Source organism: Leptidea sinapis, chromosome 8 (genome assembly GCF_905404315.1).
Source record: "Leptidea sinapis chromosome 8, ilLepSina1.1, whole genome shotgun sequence".
Classification (NCBI taxonomy): domain Eukaryota; kingdom Metazoa; phylum Arthropoda; class Insecta; order Lepidoptera; family Pieridae; genus Leptidea; species Leptidea sinapis.
The window spans coordinates 15,681,520-15,704,703 of record NC_066272.1 but is presented as its reverse complement, the minus strand read 5'-3'; the positions used below and the strand labels follow the sequence as shown (position 1 = coordinate 15,704,703).

The following is a 23,184-nucleotide window of genomic DNA, read 5'->3' as shown; positions in this document are numbered from 1 at the left end:
CTTTTGAGCACTAATCAGAAACAGATCCCTGAAAAATAAGCTGTCCTTTAATGTCGATTATTATTGGAATATTTAGAATTATTGTAATACGTCATACGTATTGGTTGCTTAAGCAGAAATGTTATGCAGTTGTTAAAAATATTATCATGGTTTTTAAATATGTCGTTTATTCTGAATTGCATTTCAAGTCAACATTCTCGATAGATTTGTGTATGTAAGTTACCGAATTTAAACGAGCTAAAAACGACCACTTAATAAGTTAATACTTCTATTTAAAAAAATATACTTTATATAGTTATTGTATATTAATTATAGTATATTGTGCATTGTTTTTGTTCGTATGGACTCATCAGTCATCAGTCAAATTATATTGTCGCTGTCGTCTTACGGGCCTCGAATCGATTTACTGGATTTATTATTGTCTATAGATACATACCTATTCTATAGTCTAATGACTACTCTCCTCTATGGTTTGCAAATTGACAAATTCAGATTTCAGTGATGATGAGTTGAAGTAGGATGAGCAAGTGCTAATATTATTCTTTGTGAATATTTATGTATATCAGTAAAAATGGCAGGAAATTTTGGAATGCAACAGCTAATACCCATTGTAAACAAATTGCAAGATGCATTTGTCCAAATGGGTGTGAATATGTCATTAGATCTTCCACAAATTGCGGTAGTGGGTGGTCAATCCGCAGGAAAAAGTTCGGTATTAGAAAATTTTGTTGGCAGGTGAGATATGATTGATTACATGGTTAGGCAATTAATTAATTGTTTTTACATTGCTAAATGTATAATTTATAAAATATGAAAATTCAGTGTGTACCTACGTGATATATTTGACAGAACTTATTGATCATTTGTTATGACTGTTTCCTGTGTGTGCAATTATAAATCAAATAACACATTCAATAATCTAATCAGATAAAAAATACTTTAAAATCGTAAGTAAACATAAAATCAATAAAAGGCCTCAGAAAAGCTTATTAAATGGGAGGTGACAGCTGTTTATGAAATGTCAAAGTACCTAAACAAAGAAATTATAATGTTAGGTCCACATTATATTGAAAATGAAGTAACCAAGAAGTAGCATTAAATTATCCAACGCATTTTTCTCTGAATACAAAATGAATAACTGTGAGTTGACTATATTTTTAGTTTTCCTGAACATCACTTGTAACAGATGTGCATTGCATTTTTTTGTAATGTTAAGGTAATTGTAATCCAGACGTAAAACACAGCATGTTTGGGTAAAATCATATAGAGTAATAATAATAGGCCAATCAAACATACTACTATTAATTGAAAGGTTTTAAACCCAGAGATGATTTAATATAAATGAATACAATTAATAACCTGGGTATGTCACTAACCACCTTTCACCTTCGCAAGACATGCCACAAGTTACAATATCATCCCCACCATCTGGATGTGTGGCGGTCTTCCACAGTGCAGTTTTGAAGGAGCTTTCTTCCTCATACTACAAAGCTGTGGAATGAGCTTCCTTGTGGGGTGTTTCTGGGACGATAAGACATGGGTACCTTCAAGAAAAGCGTGTACACCTTCCTTTAAGGCCGGCAACACTCTTGTGATTCCTCTGGTGTTGCAAGAGAGTGTGGGCGGCAGTGATCACTTAATACCAGGTGACCCGTACGCTCGTTTGTCCTCCTATTCCATAAAAAAAAACCACTGGGCTATGTGGGTCTTTTACTTAAGACTGAAGAGTGCTGTTCCAACTCAATTAATAAATAAATAAATATTATTATGTATGATAAAAAGGGAAGAGAAGAGCAGGATATGGTAAGCGATACCTCCTGCCCATTACAAAGCAGTGCTACTTAAGATTCTTGAAACCAAAATTCTGGGTGGCACTACAATTGCGCTTGTCACCTTGTGACCACCAACATTCGATGTTCAGTCTCATTTGCCAAGTGATTTTCCTAGCTACGGCCACCCTTCTGAGTGAAACACAATAATGCTTACACATTCTTCATTGCTTCATAGCAGAAATAGGCATCATACATTATTAATTAATTTCTATATTTTAGAGATTTTCTGCCACGAGGATCTGGCATTGTCACTCGGAGACCTTTAATTCTTCAGCTTATTCATGGAAATGCAGGTAACCCTACTACTTTTTGCTGAAATATATATATTGTATACAATCAAACTGTACATAGTAAACAAGTTGGGACCTATTATATTGAATGGAATTATTGCTATTCCAATGAAACTTGAGTTTCCAAACAGAATTTACTTCAGCATGTTATCTATTAAAAGGTTTTTAAATTTTTGGGATTTTTTATACAAATAACAAAATCTAACATTCATTGTGATTGAAAATGAATTTTAATGTCACCTCACTAATGTTAATAGAAGCAGTAATAATATTTATAGTATTAATTCCATTCCGTCAAACCACATCATTATTAATGTGTACTGTCTAACACTTAACAAATCTCAGTTTGTGCTCAATTTTATCTTCAAAACTTGCCATTTTACATATATATTATACAGTATGGAAATTAATCTATTTTAATAATAATTAATCTCTTTACTATCATTTCTTTTGAACAGAATATGCTGAATTTCTCCATTGCAAAGGCAAGAAGTTCACCGACTTTGCAGAAGTGCGTGGTGAAATTGAAGCAGAGACAGACCGTATCACAGGATCCAACAAGGGTATTTCACCAATACCCATCAACTTACGTGTATACTCACCCAATGGTATGTACCGTTTTTATTGTACTTCTTTTTACACAATAATAAAATTTTATGAATGTCCCACATGACTCAAACCCGCGTCCTCACATGTTCCATGCGAGAGCTCTTAACAACTGAGCCAACTGTTTGATTGACATATTGTTGATAAATGTTAGATAGTTAGATATTGTATGCTTTGTCCAAATCTCAGGTTGTGGCTTCATCTACAGGATCTACTTTACTGTTTAATTTAAATTAAGTTATTTGACAAGGGAGGACAACTCTTGCAATATCATACAAAATAGGCAACATTCACCAAATATAAATGTTACTGCTATAGATAATCATAATATAAAGCTCATAAATATTGTTCACCAGAATATACAAGGTATCTCAAGTAAGGAATTAGAAATTGAACTGTTTTTGAGCTGCTGTAATATAGATATATTATGTATTACAGAACATTGGCGTAAGAGTCATCAGCTCCAGTTTAGTTTTAGAGAACATAAAGTAGTCAGTTCGTTTTGTAGAAGTAGGGCAATACATGGAGGTTCCCTAATTATTATTAATAATAGATTAAAATGTAAAAATAGAAGAGATATTGTTAATCTCTCTATAGAACAACTAATTGAGATAGCTTGTATAGAACTAGAGCAATTTATTACTGTAAGTGTATACCGCCCCCCCACTGCATCATATGAACAATTCCAACATAGAATGGAGGAGGTACTATCAAAATTTAGCAAAACTAGCAAGTCAATTATAGTGTGTGGAGATTTTAATATAAACTTGCTTGAACCTTCGGCCAATTGTACTAGCCTTAAAAATTTATTTCAAAGTTTTAATTTGTTCAATGTATTTTGGGAACCTACTAGAATCACTTCTACAACAGCAACCTGTTTAGATAATATTTTTACAGATGTTACTATTACTAGTAAACTCATAATTAATAATCTTCAGTCCGACCATAGTGGGCAACTTATAAAAGTAAATACAAGATTGGACAATGTTAGACCAAAAAAGGTGACGATTATACCAGTTACGGGTAGCCGTCTTGAGAGGTTTAGAAATAATTTGGTAAATACGATACCATTTTTACACTGTGGTGAAACTGCTAATTTTCACTATAACTTAGTCTTCAATTCCTTCTGTGAGGAATTTGACAGGATTTTTACTCCAGTAACGGTGACAGTAAACAACAAACATAGTTTCAATGATTGGGCAACAATGGGTATCCACAAAAGTCGTAAACGCTTATATGACCTTTATTATGAGAAACATTACAATAATAGTGAAGAATTTAAAATATATGTAAAAAAATACTCCAAGCTTTTTAAAATAGTTTGTCATGAAGCGAAAACACGTTTCATTGCAGATAAAATTAAAAACAGTAATAATAAAGTAAAAGCGACTTGGAGTGTAATTAACAATGAAACTGGTAGATCGAATTGCCGTAACACCTCTATCTGTTTAAATATTAATAATCGCGTTATAAATTCGGAAATAGAAATTGCAAATGAATTTGATAAATACTTCTCCGAAATCCCGATTGTCACGACCAAATACCTTAACGCTTCGCCAAAAGCAGCATATGATATGCTTAAATTACACGTACCAGTATCTTCTACTGACTTGAAATTTAAGTATGTTACAGGTAGCGATATAATAAAAATATTCAAATTAATTAACCTAAAAAATACAAAAGACCTATGGGGCCATTCGACTAATATTGTTAAATACATACTTGACATTATAGCACCTGAATTAGCAATAATATTTAATGAATGCATAGATGAGGGTGTGTTCCCTGACCTCATGAAATACAGCAAAGTTATACCTTTGTTTAAATCGGGCAGTTCTTTTGACCCTGCTAATTTCAGACCTATTTCAGTGCTGCCTGTTTTTAGTAAAATTTTTGAAAAACTTTTGCTTCAACAGCTACAAATGCATTTTTGTAAATTAATGAACAAAAATCAGTTTGGTTTCACTAGGGGTTTATCAACAATTAATGCGGGTACTAGACTCATTGAGCACATCTTTGACGCCTGGGAAGAGTCACAGGATGCATTGGGCATTTTTTGTGATTTGTCAAAAGCATTTGACTGCGTCCACCATGAAACTTTACTCCTAAAACTAAAGCATTATGGAGTGAAAAATAGAGCCCTAAATCTGTTAAAATCATATTTAAGCGAAAGAGTTCAGATAGTCGATGTAAATGGCAAACGGTCTTCGGGTAAACCTGTGCGAATAGGTGTTCCACAGGGTTCTATTCTCGGTCCTTTCTTGTTTCTTATATATATTAACGATCTACCGTTTGTGGTGGATGATAGCCATGAGATTGTATTGTTTGCTGATGATACTTCACTTATTTTTAAAGTGAAGCGACGTGCGGATATTGATGACGAGGTAAGCAATGCACTCTCAAAGATAGTGCGTTGGTTTGAGACGAATAATCTGCACTTAAACAGTAAAAAAACAAAGTGTTTACGGTTCATTACACCAAACACAGCGGAGGTACAAACCAACGTACTTATAAATGACCAGAGATTGGAACTTGTGGACACTACGGTCTTCCTGGGTATCACGTTAGATAAAAAGCTTCAGTGGGGTCCACATATTACCCATCTAGCAGATAGACTCAGCTCTGCGGCATATGCAGTTAGAAAGATTAGAGAGTACACGAATGTTGCGACCGCTAGATTAGTGTACTTTAGTTATTTTCACAGCATCATGACGTACGGTATATTACTATGGGGTCATGCTGCTGACATTGATATAGTGTTTGCTCTGCAAAAGAGAGCTGTTCGTGCTATATATCAGCTTGGTTATAGACAGTCTCTCAAAGAAAAATTTAAAGAAATAAATATTATGACTGTTTATTGTCAGTACATTTATGAAAATTTAATATATGTTCACAAAAATCGTCACCTTTTTGCTCTTAATAGTGATTTTCATTATTATAACACTAGAAATAAGGGATTGCTTGTAACTAATTCTAGTAGGCTTCATAAGATACATAATAGCTTTAAGGGTAAATGTATACACTTCTACAATAAAGTCCCAGCCACTGTTCAGGCATTGTCTATAAATAAATTTAAATGTTTTATAAAAAAATGGCTCTGTCGTAAATCCTATTACTCCACTGCTGAATATCTAAATGATCGGACAGCCTGGGACTAGATTGTGATTATTTTATAGCAACTGTACAATATTGTATATTTTTATTGAAAAGAGCGCAAAAAAAAAGAATGCTGGGAGAGTTTCTTGCGCCGCTTCTTCTCTCTCAGAGCGCCATTTGTTTCCGAAGCGGTAGTAGTATCTAGTAGTATAAGAAATGACATCAAAAAGAATTCTAAAGGAATCAATTTTGAGAAAATAAATGCCTTTTATGCCTTTTTATGCCTTTTGTTGCTAACCTGCTCAACCCCAATATTTGCATATCAGGAAATTGACTTGAGAAGTGGCTCTTGCAAATCTAAACTATTTGTTATGTTTTAAAGTGATGACCTTCACTTCTGGGATTAATTACACAATTAACGTTTGAAAACAAAATTTTATGTATTATGTGGGACTTGAGCCCGCGACCTCTCGCGTTCCGTGCGAGTGCTCTTACCAACTGTTCAAGTGACTTCTTTTTCCAGATCGCAATAAAAAAGCTATTTGACTTCATCTTAATTTTCAATTTCAGAGGTAATTTTATATGGATATTTTGATTGTTTATACTTTTATGAACTGGATCCCTCTTAGATTTCTACTTATGATTTTAGTAAAAATAACTTTGTTTGTAACCAATTAGAATTGAACAAAAAATAAATGTTACTACAATCTTGCCAATATATAGGTATTTCTTAGTCAAAAAATATACGTTTCGGATAAGTAGTTACCAACATATCATATACATAAACCTTCTCCGAAACACGCTACAGCGTGTGCATACATAAGATACATCTTATGGTATAAGTATTATTCCGATTCGATCATTAGTTTTCGCAGTATTACCGAAGGAAAATACCGGCTCTCCATATATTAATATAGTATAGATTATCTATAATTTCTAAAAATATTCATTTATTAAAGATTAAAAACAAAAGAGTATATAATATTTTTTTTTGTGTTATATAAGTATGTCTAATGATAAAAAATTCAGGTACAAATAAAAATCTCAGTATATTCGCTAATCCGATGCCAGCAAATCCTATCTGTAATGTCTAGTCCAATCAAGCTACTCGTTACTACCATATTAATTAAAATATGTGAATTATAATAATTGTAAGAATCACCGGATGAAACCGAACAGGACATAAAACTATTTCCTTGCATTAAGATTTCTATAAAACAGTCTTACGCCTCATTTACGGTGACGGGGCGCGTCGGCCCGCACTGAATTCCAGTGGGAGGTTCCTTTCCGCAGGATGCTGGCTAGATTATAGGTACCACAACAGCGCCTATTTCTGCCGTGAAGCAGTAATGTGTAAACATTACTCTGTTTCGGTTTGAAGGGCGCCGTAGCTAGTGAATTAATGGGCAAATTAAACTTAACATCTTATGTCTCAAGGTGACGACCGCAATTGCGGCACTAGCTCAGAATTTTGGACTTTTCAAGAATCCGAAGCGGCACTGCATTGTAATGGGTAGGGCGTATCAATTACCATCAGCTGAACATCCTGCTCGTCTCGTCCCGTATTTTCATAAAAAAATCGACATTTGGCGTTGTATGAGTGCGTTTACGGAGAAGCGATTTTACACGCGTTTGCTTGAATTGGCGGTCGAGCCCGCGGATGGCATTAACACGTCTCACGCGGCGTTTATCGCGACAGCGCACGCAGCGGCAATGAATGAAGCGATGCCTGTGGCGGAATCTTCTGCCAGTCTTCTTTGGAACACATACGTAGTCACCGTCACATTTGAGAATGATATGAATTTTTTTAAAGAAATTTCTATGTTTAAGAGTTGATGATTTAATAAAAGAAGTGCCCTCCCATCCATTGCTAACCTAAAACTACTCGGTTTGATTCGGGATGATGAGTATCATTGATTTTTGAGATTTGATGATGATGAGTAATTCGGGTGCGCCGGAGCAATGCCCGCCGCGTGCCAACAGCGTCGTATATTACTATATAAGTTTGTGTTTACGCATGCGAGGATAAGGGCCGCCACACCGTAAACAGAAAAATCGTCGGACGCGCCTCAAGACGCCACGCCGCGACGCACGAATCCGTAAATGAGGCCTTAGAAAGCTGGGTTAATGAATAGTACCAAACCTCAAAAAAGAGTGTGTGTGTGTGTGTACTTATGTATGCACGCAAGAAGTTATACTTCTTTGGCCTAACGAAGCAAAAATCATTAAAATGATTTATTCCTCGTGCTATTCTACGTTTTTAGAAAGAACAATTTAGAAAAATCTTGCAAAGACGGCTTTGACACTTAAATATTAAGTAATGAATACGGCTGTATGGGCTTGAACCCTTTGCCTGTCCTAATAATGGATGAAGAAACTAAAAAAAAATAACGAATGACGCCAGCGTCAGAAAATTTTAGGAACCAACTTCAACCCGTTACTTTTATGTTTTATGTTCATCATTTTTTCATAATGCGCCTAAAAAAGTATAACTTCAAAACTCTTAATTCATTCATGTATCCAAAATGCTCTTTTTCTGGTAAATATGACACGCTTTTTATTAGCTTCACCCTGTATGTTTGTTTGTTTGTAACCGACTCATTTGGCCGCGATTTTGACCCACTTTAAACGGGCAGATTTAGTTGAAATTTCATAAATTTTCCAAAGATTTTAGCAACACATTAATTTGATTAAATTGTTCTATTTATCAATTTGCGAAATAAGATTTTTGTTAATTGAGGTTAATTTTAAGCTTCAGAATAAATTTTCAGATATTTTAGTTCGGTTTTCTATAAAAAGCATGTTTTTTAGTTTTTTTTAACAACTATTTATAGGCACTCATGATTGTAATATAATAAAAATACAATGTGGCATGATATGATAATAAAGGGGTATTGTACGGGCGTATGTTATTGTTTTTTTATTGGTAAACTAACAATGAGTGTACAGATAACACAACAAGCGCTGCGGAGAGTAATTAAATTAATTGCTATCACGGTCCTGATATGGGAGAGCATTTGTCGGAAGTCGGAGTCAAGTATTTTAATGGGGTCACTCAATTTGTCGCATTAAATCCGTGCATCACATTGCCAGCGGTTGAGAGTTTTTTTATTTTATGTAAATATGGGACGAGACGAAATGGACGTTCAGTTGATGGTAATTGATACCCGCTGCCCATTACAATGCAGTGCCGCTCAGGATTCTTGAAAAACTCAAAAATTCTAAGTAGCAATACAATTGCGCTCGTCACCTTGAGACATAAGATGGTAAGTCTCATTTGCCCAGTAGTTTCACTAGCTGCGGCGCCTTTTGGACCGAAACATAATAATACTTACACATTACTGCTTCACGGCAGAAATAGGCGCCGTTGTGGTATTCATAATCTAGCCGGCATCCTGTGCAAAGGAGCCTCCCACTGGTTTTTTAAAATATGTAATTAGTTTCACCATAGTATAATATACTCCGCCTGGTATTATCTTCCACAACGGCCTAAGACTGCTTAGGTCACAATAAGCGTTACCATTGATTGTCCATTTTAGTTAATTTAGGTTTTTTCTCATTGAGTTAGTGAAAATAAAATAAATTACTTAAGTCAAAAACACATTATATTCTATTCTAAAGTAACTGGCGTATCGCTAGTGTAAGACGTAGGTGTTAACTGTTATCCATGCTAAAGTAATAAACCTGGCCTGTTGTCATCCATCGCCTAACAACATGAGGCCTGGGTTACCGAGCTCTGCTCGTTATGAGAACTGCGAAAAACAGATTTGCAGAGACGAGTCCTAGCTCTATCGGTTTTATTCCCCCATGTAATATTTTTTATCTCAATAGTTAGAATCGACTGTATAATATAATAATAATAATATTGACACACTTTTACACAAATTATCTTGCCCCGAACTAAGCATAGCCTGTACTATGGGCCTGTACAAGACAACGATATATTTTATACGATTTACTAACTTCAACATACATAAATACATAAACATCCATGACTCGGAAATAAATATCCATATCAATCATATAAATGATTGCACCTACCGGGATTCGAACCGGCGACCTCTAGCTTAGTAGTCAGGGTCACTAACCATTCGGCTATGTGGGTCGTCTATAATATAATATATGCATTCGACCAACAGGCTTTTATAATCATAATGTTTTATATGATGATTATTACAGCCACGGTTCGCGTATCGCCCATCATAAGAGGTAGGAAATGACGTCATGTTCGAGGGAAACAAGTGTAATCTTGATAAATAGTTGTTGATGACGCATCTGACGAGGGATCTAACGCTTTTTGATAATTAGTATCGGACAAAGTACTAGAACATTCGATTTATTACATATAGCGACCAGAAGACGCAAGTTTTTTTTTATTATGAAAATAAGGGACGAGACGAGCAGGACGTTCACCTGATGGTAATTGATACGCCCTACCCATTACAATGCAGTGCCGCTCAGGATTCTTGAAAAACCCAAAAATTCTAAGCGGTACTACAATAATTATTGCGCTCGTCACCTTGAGACATAAGATGTTAAGTCTCATTTGCCCAGTAATTTCACTAACTACGGCTCCTTTCAGACCGAAAAACAGTAATGTTTGCACATTACTGCTTCACGGCAGAACCCTACGTGTGACATCAGGGTGTCAGTTTTAACTGAAGGTCTGTTGCCCACATAACAAGCATTGTATGACAGTAAAAAAAACATATTTTTCTCCATCTACATACATTTCTCTCGGTAAATAGTATTCTGTTATTTAAAGTACTATATTAGGACTCACTGGGCACAAATTCAAGAAGTATATTAACGTTTCTTTGACAAAGAAGGCTTTTACTATACTTAGTAGAGTAGTTATAATATAGAGGATAATGATGCATGATTCTTGTCGGGTTCTGCGCACGCCACGAACTGATGTATCTTCGAGAGAGAGCTTATACTCCCTTTGGTGCATATATATATATATATATATATATATATATATTTATATATTTATATTGTTCTTGAGTCTCGCTTTGTCGTATCCCCTCGATTCGAGATCACTCCTCTTACTGCCACAGTCTCTGTCTGTCTGTATACTCGGCGTCGATATATCGCGAGACGTTCGGCCAAATTGGCCTCTTAAAAGTACAGTCAGGCAAAAAAGTACTAAATTTCAAGCCATCTGCATCGCCTGGAAGTTAATAATAATTATTAGTATACTAATAATAGTAAAATATTTACCCAAAAGGGTGATACAAACCGTAGATGACAACTTAGAAGTAAGATAATTTTATTGTAAATTTTTTTGCTTGGAATTGAATAAAGCCTTATTATAAATAACTGTGATAATCAGAATACGAAAAGCAAACCAAATTGTTTATGTGATGCAAAATCCAAAGTACGTAACGAGATTGCGAAAGATTATGAAGATATATTAATGATAATTCCGGCTGCGATTACGTACACTATATTATGTTCTAGTGACCTAGATGATCAGTCTACTGGGAAATCATTAATTACGGAGTTCAAAAAATATACATAGTTCATTCATCATCAGCCGGAAGACGTCCACTGCTGGACAAAGGCCTCCCCCAATCATCTCCACGATGATCGGTCCTGCGCTGCTCTCATCCAACGTATTCTGGCGCTCTTGACCAGATCGTTGCTCCATCTTGTGGGGGGCCTTCCAACACTGCGTCTTCCTATACTTGGTCACCATTCGAGGACTTTTCTGCCCACCGGCCATCTGTCCGTCGAACTATGAGCGCTGCCCACTGCCACTTCAATTTTGCAATCATTTGGTTCTACTACGGATCGCCTCATTTCTGATTCGATCTCGCAGGGAAACTCCATCTGAGCGATCATGAGCTTTCTCATCAGGCCTATAGTAAGCGACCACGTCTGCGTACTGCAACACACACTGGTTGAAAACCTTCGTCCTCAGACACTGTGGTATTTGGGATCAGAAGATTTTACGGAGCTTACGCTATATAAGGTTGCTAATGATAATGAAAACAGTTAATGCCCACCGAGGGTATCGTATAATTCTTTATGAATATAATATATATAATAACAAATGTATAATTTTCAGACTTTTCCCTATAACTAGTAATATGAGTAAACAGTTAATTGTTGTATGTCAATTAATAAATATGGAATTCATGTAAAAATAAACATATAAACAGGAAAATGAAATAACAAGTGATGGATAAAATCACAAACACTTATATATTAATCTTTTTGTATTTTTTTTACATTTCTCGAGGACCGATGACAATACATTGATTTGATAAAGTTATTCATTTTTTCAATTTAGCAAATAAGATTTTTGTTCATATATATAATTTTCATGTATCGTCTATAATGTATGAATTGGTGTTAATTTTAAATATCAACCACTATCTTCAACCGATTTATCTATTTTTAGGAAATTTTCGAATACCAAAGAGAATTTTTGATTTAATAATGCAAATTATAGTTAAAAAAAAACACGCTTTTATAAATAAAGCAAACAAAAAATTATGTATTTTTTTGTTCGATTTTCTATAAAAAGTGTGTTTTTTTAACTACAATTTATTTTATTTTATTTCATTAAGCATTAGTATTATGCAATAGCGACACGTTTTTTATTATTATTTAAAAGACCAATAGCATAAATATTACAAATGAGTCTTAAAAATTAGTATGGGTGAATCAACTATTTTACCCACACAAATGATACGTCAGAGATATTGTTTTGAAAAAAAAATCACATTAATATTCCCCTATACTGATTTGCTTAGGACATCAGAAATATCATCTATTTAAATAACCTTGAAGTTAGCAGCGACGTGTATTTATATTTAAGATAGTTTTTTGAGAATACGACGACTCAAACTCTCAAACCTGTCACCTGAGTTACATGCATTCAATGTTACACAAATAGTAAATGAAACACCAAACCCTTAATCATTTTTGTCTTTTTACCCTGGGATGCATAATCAAACAATTTGGCATAATCTGTCTTCGTATTATTCTTAAATTAAAGTAAAAAACTAATAGACATTGGTCTCTTGCGTTACCTTTAGACAAATAATTACAAATATTTCTTAATAAAACTTAATACATAAACATTACAAATGCAAATGAATTATGTATGAAAGCTTGCTAATTGTTAGAATGACGGACTGGTAAGTTCAAAAATGTAATAGAAAAAAATAGAATATTATGATCGAATATAAAAATTTTATATTGGGGACAATAGTAACTCCAAATACAAATTTGAGTAACGCCTGAGACATAGTATTTAGCTATTGGTTTAACTAATGGACGACACATAATTGAAAAAACTAAACTCAATAATAGGGATAAAATATTACAATAATCATAACAAATCAACAATAACAATAATTTCAGATATTATGTCGCATTTCGAAAACATCAATCGTTGTTTCAAATTTACATTGCCCTTTTTCTAAAAAGGTCTTTCCCTATATCGCCTTTCTTTTTCGGCCGTCGTTAGTCGCTCTTTCAGGTAAATCTATATTTTTGAATATATTATTTTCATGTTATATTTATATGTAAAATAAAATCAAACAGACGATAAAAAAGTAAAAAAAAAATGATCTTTTTAGTCTTAATTAACAAAGGATTAAAGATATCATTATTCATTAAAAATTAAATAGTGTACTCATCATATCATCATAATCATCAAATCTAGCTGACATGTTTTAGGTAGATAGAGGTACTTTGTACCTGGATTAGTTGATAATGCAGGTAGCTTTCACAATATTTACAAAATAAATTCCATTTTACTTAATGTGCTACAAGCCAGTCTCACTCAGTACGTAAATGTCTTAGGAGTTACCAAGATTGTCTATGGAGTTACCACCAATGTAACTCAGTATACAAGTAACTCCGCAGACAATCGGCGTATTTTTATGAGAAGAGCACATAATAATTTGATTATGGTATTAAACGTTAGCTTTAATAAAAACCATGTGATAGGTACTACGAAAACATCTGATTATATTAAACAAATAATAAACTTAAATCGAGAAATCGCGGTCACTCAGCAGACGACACAAAAAGACACGCACACCCTGATAACGTTCTTCGCGGACTAGCGACTCGACGGCTCCATCAAAGGACACCGCCGCACCATGCGGGCAAAAGCAAACACAAATGAAGCTACCTGCGGCAAATTGTGCCATCTAAGTGTTTCCGCGTAAAATTTACAAATGTAACTCAGCATACGAAGGTAAAATTATTCGAGTAAGGGACACGGCTTAGAGATTTTTTTATAAAAAAGTAATGTAGTCCATCTCTATTTTGTTATGCACACATTAAACTGTTACTTATTGTCTTTTTGTATAATTAAAATTAACCGGAAGCCAGACGTATAAGTTAATTTAGAATGAAAGTTCAATGGTGAATGTGCTCTTAGGACAAGAATATTTTGTATGGTGCCAGTTTTTTGTGTACTGAGTTACCATACATTTTCATGCAAATAATATATTTTCGAGAACATAACCAAGTTCCCACTGTGCCGAATAATCTGGGATACTCTAGGTATACTTACTCATTATATATGTAAATATAATAATTTAGCGTATTTTAATAAGAATTGGTTGGGGACAGCAAAGTGTGGGTAAGATAGTTGATTCACCCGTATACATATAATAGCCAATGAAAGGTCTCTCTATAGAAACAAAAAATCAACTAATGAATTTTCAACTTAAATTACTTTAACTTAATTTCACTTGGGTAATGTCGGGGTGGAGTGCTAGTTAGTAGTTATTCAATACAGCACTTATAATAATAACACGGTGACACTTACTTTGCATCCTCAAGCGAATCCATTTAGCCTCAGATTGTTTTTGCCTCGTTTTCGGCCAATGAACTGTCTGTGTTCGAACATTCTCTATTGTTTGATGGCTGATGAACCACTCTTCTATGATCAATGAAGTAGGCATAATAATATGTTCGTGTAGTAAATAAATTTTTCAACACACTTGCTCGTAAAATGGACCTTATTACATCGTTTTTAGGGCCATAAACCGAACTATAACACACACTTGCATAATAATATGACACACTAGTGCATATAATTATACCTAAAAAGTTAAGTTAGTATCTAATTGAAAATTATATGTGAGTAAACAGATTCATTTACTCGTAGTACAGTTTTTTTTGTAACAACAAAGAGGTTTTATGCCGCTGAAATTCCATTTACACTTTTGAAATAAGTATTTGTACAAAAAAAAATCATTTTTTAATTTCAATTTATTTGTAATTCACAATAATTTGTTATCAAATGTATGCATTTTATCACTGGGCTATGAAATCAGGCACCTTACAATTGGTGTGTGCAAAAAAAATTTCCGCCCATTTCCCATATCCCTACTAATTATACACTTTTTATTAGCTTCACCTTTATGTTTGACCCACTTTAAACGGATAGATTTCGTTCAAACTTTGTAGATTTATCGAGGACCGATGACATTACACTAATTTGATAAAAAAAAAATAGTTTAAAAAAACTACAAAACACGCTTTTTATAGAAAACCGAACTAAAAAATAGAAAATAAATAATAGAAAAAAAAAGAACTAAAGAACACGCTTTTTATAGAAAACCGAACTAAAAACTAGAAAATAAATTTTAATAAATTTAAATTAAGAATAGTGTTCAAAATTTCAATAAATATAAAATATTAATGGTGTGAATAAAAAAATATTTTATTTTAAAAAAAGCGTGGGTGCTTTTTAAGATATTATCAAAATGATAATCACTCTACTCATATCTGTCAATAAAATATTTATAACTATTGACACCATGCACCCCACGCTTTTTTTAAAATATTTTTTTTTATTCACACTATTATTAATTTATAGATATTTATTGAAATTTTAAACATTAATTTAAATTTATTAAAATTTATTTTCTATTTTTTAGTTCGGTATTCTATAAAAAGCGTGTTTTTTAGTTTTTTTAAACTATTATTTTATACTATTACAAGTGTGTCAGCATGCAGCCAGCCTGTAACTATATAAATACATATCACTAATTATTAACTACACAGCGAATATGTACGAAATCTGTAGATATAAAGCATTTACACGATAATGGAAATTTTATACCTCAGCAACCACAATAGGTACAGACCCCGGCATATCATTAAGATAACTAGGCAGTGTCTACCTCGTTATGAACCTAAATGAATATAGCACTTGTGTTAATGTTAATGTAGTTTAATTCGGTTCCGTTATTTTATAAACAAACTTTTATTTAACACCCTTTCATAAAATGTATCCTTACACTAATTTCCAAATACCTACGGTAAGCAATCTTTTCATTATCCAAAACTCAACTACGACTAGTTAGATCTAAAGTCCTTACTTAAAAACCAATGCACGCCCCTGAGACCCCCATAATATATCGTTGGAAAGGTCTTGATGAGGAAAGCTTGTTGGGGTTTCTAGGCGGTCGAGATTAAAAGCTATTCATGTTCAAACATTTCCCAAATTGAAAATGAGGTATGTTCACTAGAAGGTCGCAACAATGGCGGCCATTTTGAATTAATTGCAGCATTTTTTCTAAGTTTTAACTACCATTGCATATGTTTAACCATGATGTATACATGGGCAGGAGTCACACGAGGGACGAGCAACACCCGGTTGGTGTACCCGTTGACATCTTTAGTACCCCGTCCGTCAGACGTTGGTAGGTCTGTCACCCCGTGGCACGGTCGCGCACGAACTTGTCTGTTATAGTATATTAATAAATTGCGTTATCAAACTATTATCGGTAGGTGGACTTGTCGATAGAAAAACTGGCTCATTAAACGGGCTATAAATCGTAGCCGGTAAGTTTTACAAAAATGTTTTAAAGAAATATAAGATGCGAAATTTAAATTTCTACTATAATCTTCTCAATAACTTTTGCCTTATAGTGCATAGTTTCCGAGAGATGGGCCAAAAACTTTTTTTTGAAATGGTGCTTAATGTGTAAAAGGGGTTTCACCTGCGCTATTACAGAATCTAAAATCTCTGCAGTCTCTGTGGCCTAGGTTTTTTTAAATGAAAATTAGGGACGAGACGAGTAGGACGTTTAGCTGATGGTAATTGATACGCCCTGCCCATTACATCGCAGTGGCGCTCATAGGCGCATAATCCTGAGGGATTATTGAAAATCCCAAAAATTCTGAGCGGCAGTACAACTGCGCTCGTCACCTTGAGACATAAGTTGTCAAGTCTCATTTGCCCAGTAATTTCACTAGCTACGGCGCCCTTCAGACCGAAACACAGCAATGCTTGCATATTACTGCTTCACTTCAGAAATAAGCCCCGTTGTGGTACCGATAATCTAACCGGCATCCGGTGGAAAGGAGCCTCCCACTGGCAGGATTGGGATGTGTTTTTTTTTATCTGCACTTTAAACGCTTCCGGGAATAATCTGAGTATGAGGTATTAGTCATGCGTTTACGCAATTAATTGAATACGTCATCTTTTTGTAAGTAGAGTTTGAAATATATGGACGGACTCGTTATTGAGATTAGGCATTAAAAGGCATTTATTTTCTCAAAATTGATTCCTTTAGAATTCTTTTTGATGTCATTTCTTATACTACTAGATACTACTACCGCTTCGGAAACAAATGGCGCTCTGAGAGAGAAGAAGCGGCGCAAGAAACTCTCCCAGCATTCTTTTTTTTTGCGCTCTTTTCAATAAAAATATACAATATTGTACAGTTGCTATAAAATAATCACAATCTAGTCCCAGGCTGTCCGATCATTTAGATATTCTCCTCCTATAGGCCTCCAACACTTGAACCGCTCAGCTAAGCGTACGGATAATGCAAGATTCAAAAATCTTTATAGTTCAATTCTACAGTTTCGGCGCCATCTACCGGATGCAAAACCTTAGATCTTTTATTTATACGTCTAGACAGACTGTAAAAACGTCGAAAAAAATTGAGGTTGAAACTTAACCTTTATTTTGAGCAATGTGCGCAGCGTGCGTGACACAAAGTAAAATACAAATCTCGAGTGTAATACGTAGCTTGTCACGCACACTAAAGCAATAAACCTGGCCTGTTTTCATCTAGACGTATAAATGATCTAAGTGCATATCATTGCTATGGATAGCTTCTCCATACCACAGTAGACATATATGTACCAGTATGGAAACTAAGCCTTATTGATAAAATACTTACCTAGACGTGCGTATGCTCAATTAAAGAAATAGGGCTGTAAGATTATTTTTCTAACAGACTTTAAAAAAAGAGGAGGCTCTCAATTTCAATGTATTTTTGGAACGAAGTTCCTTATTGGGCGTAAAAAAGAATCTACTAATTATAATATAACAATTAATCATTTATAACATACTATTAACCTTATAGTTAAAAAAACGATAGCTCCGGTTTTGATGGAGCCGAGTTCAAACAGCCGTATAGCCGTATAAGATCGTGCAAGACCGCAAAAACCGCTTAGGGGCCTCGCCGATGCGCATGTTTGTGTGAGTGTGTCATTTCGTACGTTTGTAAATTTCCGTATTGTGCTACATAATATGTCTACCGTGTACATACGTTAGTTATAGCTATTTGGCTCTAATATATCATTTAATTAATAGAACTATATATATAACATCGACGTTCACTTGATGGGAGGTGATCAACAGCTCTGCCCATAATATCAAGATCACGCTGAACGAATTAGTTTCATACACAGATTATTTAAAGCGTACGTAATGCGCTGATAATAACGTGGAATATAAGCGCGTTATACGTTTGTATAATGTTTTAAAAGATTTACACTTTTATTACGTAACCATTACAAGGGTTAACATTCTGTTTACCTTTTTTTAAATAATATCTAGCTGACCCGACAGACGCTGTTCTGTCAATAAAAAAAAAATTAACAAAAAAACAACCGACTTCAAAAACACAATTCCAAAACACTAGATATAATATGCACTGAAAAAGTATGAAAATAATTGCGTATTTTTATAAAATCTAATTAATTCATCTTCGTAACAATAATCGTTACTAGAACTAGATTAATTAATTAGATTCTATAAAAATACGCAATTATTTTCATACTTTATTACTTACTACACGTGATGTACCAGCTTTCAAATAAAAAAATCGGTTCACCCAGTCCAAAGTTATGACGTAACAAACATAAAAACACCATACCAACGAATTGAGAACCTCATCCTTTTTTGAAGTCGGTTAAAAAGATGATGTGCCTATGTATTCAGAAATAATGTAGTCTAAAGCCATTGGAAATGAATGATTTTATAATATGTATCAGTAAAATGATAAGGATTAATATCGTATTTGTGAGAACAGCTTTTACATTACCGCTTTAAAATTGCCAATTTTGAAAGTATTAAAATGGATATAGTTTCTTATCCTTAAGAGATAGACATATGCCATTGTGGACTTTTCTGTAGAACTACATAAGATACACAATTCCACGCTACATTATTTTGTTATATCTCAGAGGGTTCTAGATAGTGTTTTCATTGAAAAATCCCAGAAGGCAAATTTTTTTTGACACCTCTAACAAATATCGTTGTTAAGTTTTTGTTTACAAAAATGTGTGCAAAAACTTAACAATTATGTACATTAACCTTCTCCGAGAATCACGTTATCTATTGGTGAAAACACTATGAAAATCGGTGCAGTAGTTTTTGAGTTCGCGGACTTTGTTTTATAATATGTAGTGATGACACACCTTGACACAAATTATATTGCTCCAAACTAGGTATAGCTTGTTCTATGGGTACAAAACAGCTACATATTTAATACAATATACTTACTTTAACGTAAATACTTATAAAAATCCATGACTCGGAAACAAACATCCATATTTATTATATAAATGTTTGCACCTACCAGGATTCGAACCCGAGACTAGCTATGGGTCGTCACTATATGAGAGGGCGCATACGGGCAAGAGGCTGACGTGATACGAACTGGAAAGTTCGCACCACCAGGGGACAAGAGATGTGTAACCGGCTTTTAAGTTACCAGTAACTAATCTTTAAGGTCTCTAAGTCATATCGGTTCTGAAAAACAGCAGCTGGTAATTGATTCCACAAAGTGGCTGTGCGAGGCAAAAAGCCTCTCGCAAAACGCTCGGTTGTAGTATACCAGACGTCAACATGATGCACGTGGAAATCGCCTTTCGCCAAAATTGCAAAAAACTTAGCCATATCTCTACAATAAATTTATCTTACTTCTTAATTAATATTTACGGTTTGTATGCACCCCTTTTGGGTAAAACACTCATCCAAAGAATTCTATTCAGTTCTGATTATTGCTTTTTCTTACCAACTTGGCCCCGCCACCGGTACTATTTTATCTTATTCATATTTAATCAAATCAAATCAAAATCACTTTATTCATGTAGGTCACGGAAATGTCACTTATGAATGTCTAACAAATATTTTTCTTATAACCATTTGTTGGTCGAGATAATGAGAAGAAGTAGCAAGAAACTCATTGCCACTCTTTTATATCAAGATTTACATTTCATCTATTTACAAATCATTTCAATAACAATATAATATGTAAAATGGTGCAACAAACATCAAAAAGTCAATACCTTAGTTGAGTAAGTCAAAAAAGTAAATGTAAATTAATACAAAAGTTATTGAGTACAGTAGCTACATCATCCACACATAAGTAAATAAATAAAGGTATTCTGTGAGCATTTTATAAGCGATTATAATTCTTAATATACTCTCTAGACTCTATTAAAAACTACTTCAGCCACTTCTCTGTCGTCATCATCACTTATTTCTTGTTGTCTACCACTTTTCCTTTTACCTTATTTTATCAGTAAAGTAAGCGCTCCGTGTCTTACTCCAGTTCTGAACCTGACGCTGATCGACCTGCCCGGACTGACCAAGGTGCCCATCGGCGACCAGCCCGTGGACATCGAGCAGCAGATCAGGAACATGCTGCTGCAGTTCATCAAACGGGAGTCATGCCTCATCCTCGCAGTGACCCCCGCCAACACCGATTTGGCCAACAGCGATGCCCTCAAACTTGCCAAAGAGGTCGACCCGCAAGGTGAGTGCAGCTCATCATCATTTCAGCCAGGAGACGTCCACTGCTGGACTTAGGCCTCGCTCAATGATTTTTCCTTATGACAGTAAGGGACGAGACGAGCAGGACGTTCAGCTGATGGTAATTGATACGACCTGCCCATTAAAATGCAGTACCGCTCAGGATTCTTAAGAAACCCAAAAATTCTGAGCGACACTACAATTGCGCTCGTCACCTTGAGACATAAGGTGTTAAGTCTCATTTGCCCAGTAATTTCACTACCTACGGCGCCCTTCAGCTTTAACACCAGTGCTATATTTATTTAGGTCTATAACGAGGTAGGCACTGCCTAATTGCCTATATGATATGCACGCCCATGCTTATTAAGCTTACTAACACTTAGTTTTCCACTAGTGCAACTCACAGTTCGGTAATGACCTTGCCGTAACGGGGCTAACTGCTGATTACACGAACTCATAATAGTCTGCGTTTGGTAATTACTGTGCTCAGATTATGTGCATGTAACAACAGTCGTTGTAATATTATTTACCACATGTACTTAAAGTATTTATTTATCTTCATTTATTCGCAATTAGAATAAATACCTGGGTACATGGGTACCTTCAAGAAAAGTGCGTACACCTTCCATAAGGCCGGCAACGCTCTTGTGATTCCTCTGGTGTTGCAGGAGAGTGTGGGCGGCGGTGATCACTTAACACCAGGTGACCCGTACGCTCGTTTGTCCTCCTATTCTATAAAAAAAAAAACTCTGCATTACCTACTCTAATTTTATACAAATTCGCCGAACTTTAGAAATTTTAAATTAATAATAATATTGACACACTTTTTACACAAATTATATTGCCCCAAGGTAAGCATATATAGCCTGTGTTATGGGTTACAAGACAACGATATATTTAATACAATACACTTACTTAAACATACATAAATACATTTAAACATCCATGACTCAGAAACAAACATCCATATTCATCATATAAATGCTTGCACCTACCGGGATTCGAACCCGGGACCTCTAGCTTAGTAGGTAGGATCGCTAACTACTCGGCTATACAGGTCGTCACAATAATATAATCCAGCATTATATTAATAAATAATAATTATATATATATTAATTCCGCTTATTTTCACAAAATCACTTACACATTACTGCTTCACGGCAGAAATAGGCGCCGTTGTGGTACCCATAATCTAGCCGGCATCCTGTACAAAGGAGCCTCCCACTGGTAAATTAGGCATGCAGTGGTTACCCTTATAATAACTATGAAAGTATTTCGTAGGTCTGCGAACCATCGGCGTGATCACAAAGCTGGATCTGATGGACGAAGGAACGGACGCGCGAGACGTGCTCGAGAATAAGCTGCTGCCACTCCGACGAGGATACATCGGCGTCGTCAACCGATCGCAGAAGGACATCGACGGACGTAAGGACATATCAGCCGCGCTCGCCGCTGAAAGGAAATTCTTCCTCAGGTAAGTGAGTTGTAGAGACTGCTGATGGAAGTAAAACTTACAAGTTTTAGTATTCAAATGTATAAAGTCTTAATTACCACATTAAATTCATTTTAAAACTTATTTCCAATTTTATATTAATCAAACAAAAACAGTATTTCAACAATGCACAGGTATATACACACATTGTACTTTTCACTTCATCCATTCAATTTCACTTATAAGATATACACAGCCCTAATGTTGCACAATACGTCAGCTGTATAGCTACAAATATACTGCTATAAGCATTTCGGTGACGCGAACTTACGAGATTTCACCTATCCAAAAATGTCAAACGATATATGTACATTTATTTTTTAATTATTAATTTATCGCGTGCGCCAGTCATGAGCATGTCGCGAACCCATATGATTTTCCCCTAGCAAAAAGAGCCTATCGTGGCTAAAGAAGTTATCATTTCAATAAGTTAACACACTCGTAAGTTAAAGTCGGCAATGTATATCTTGACCCCATCAGTCGCTTCATAGATTCATCAGGCATCAATATTTGGATTTCCAAGTCGGTCAATTTATTCAGTCCCTTAGTCCGTACGCGTCGGTCCTTCTGTCTTAGGCCGTCGCATGGAAACACAATGTATATTTTTTTTATTAAATCACAACGTGTCTGACAAGTAATATATATTATATTAAATTAGATTGCTTAGAGCGATGGCCAAGTCTATCTCTTTATTTATAACCTAAAAGATTTTAATATTGATAATATATCTATAGGAAACTTTGACTAGTTATTATTCTTAAAGTACTGGTTCAAATTGAATGAAATTTACCGGGTGTATACAATGTCCATTTTATTAAAAACGCAATG

At 34.7% G+C, this 23,184-nt stretch overlaps 1 protein-coding gene across 1 annotated transcript in view; it reads left to right on the top strand.

Annotated features, from left to right (window-relative positions):
- The first annotated feature begins 513 nt into the window (after positions 1–513).
- The window catches only part of LOC126965659 (dynamin), a 52,784-nt gene continuing 30,113 nt past the window's right edge, over positions 514–23,184 (top strand). Inside the window, exons 1-5 of the mRNA XM_050809365.1 lie at positions 514–735; positions 2,052–2,125; positions 2,581–2,730; positions 20,665–20,868; positions 22,146–22,338. Of these exons, the coding sequence (XP_050665322.1) occupies positions 572–735; positions 2,052–2,125; positions 2,581–2,730; positions 20,665–20,868; positions 22,146–22,338 (785 nt within the window). The 5' untranslated portion in view covers positions 514–571. The remainder of the gene's footprint in view (positions 736–2,051; positions 2,126–2,580; positions 2,731–20,664; positions 20,869–22,145; positions 22,339–23,184) is intronic.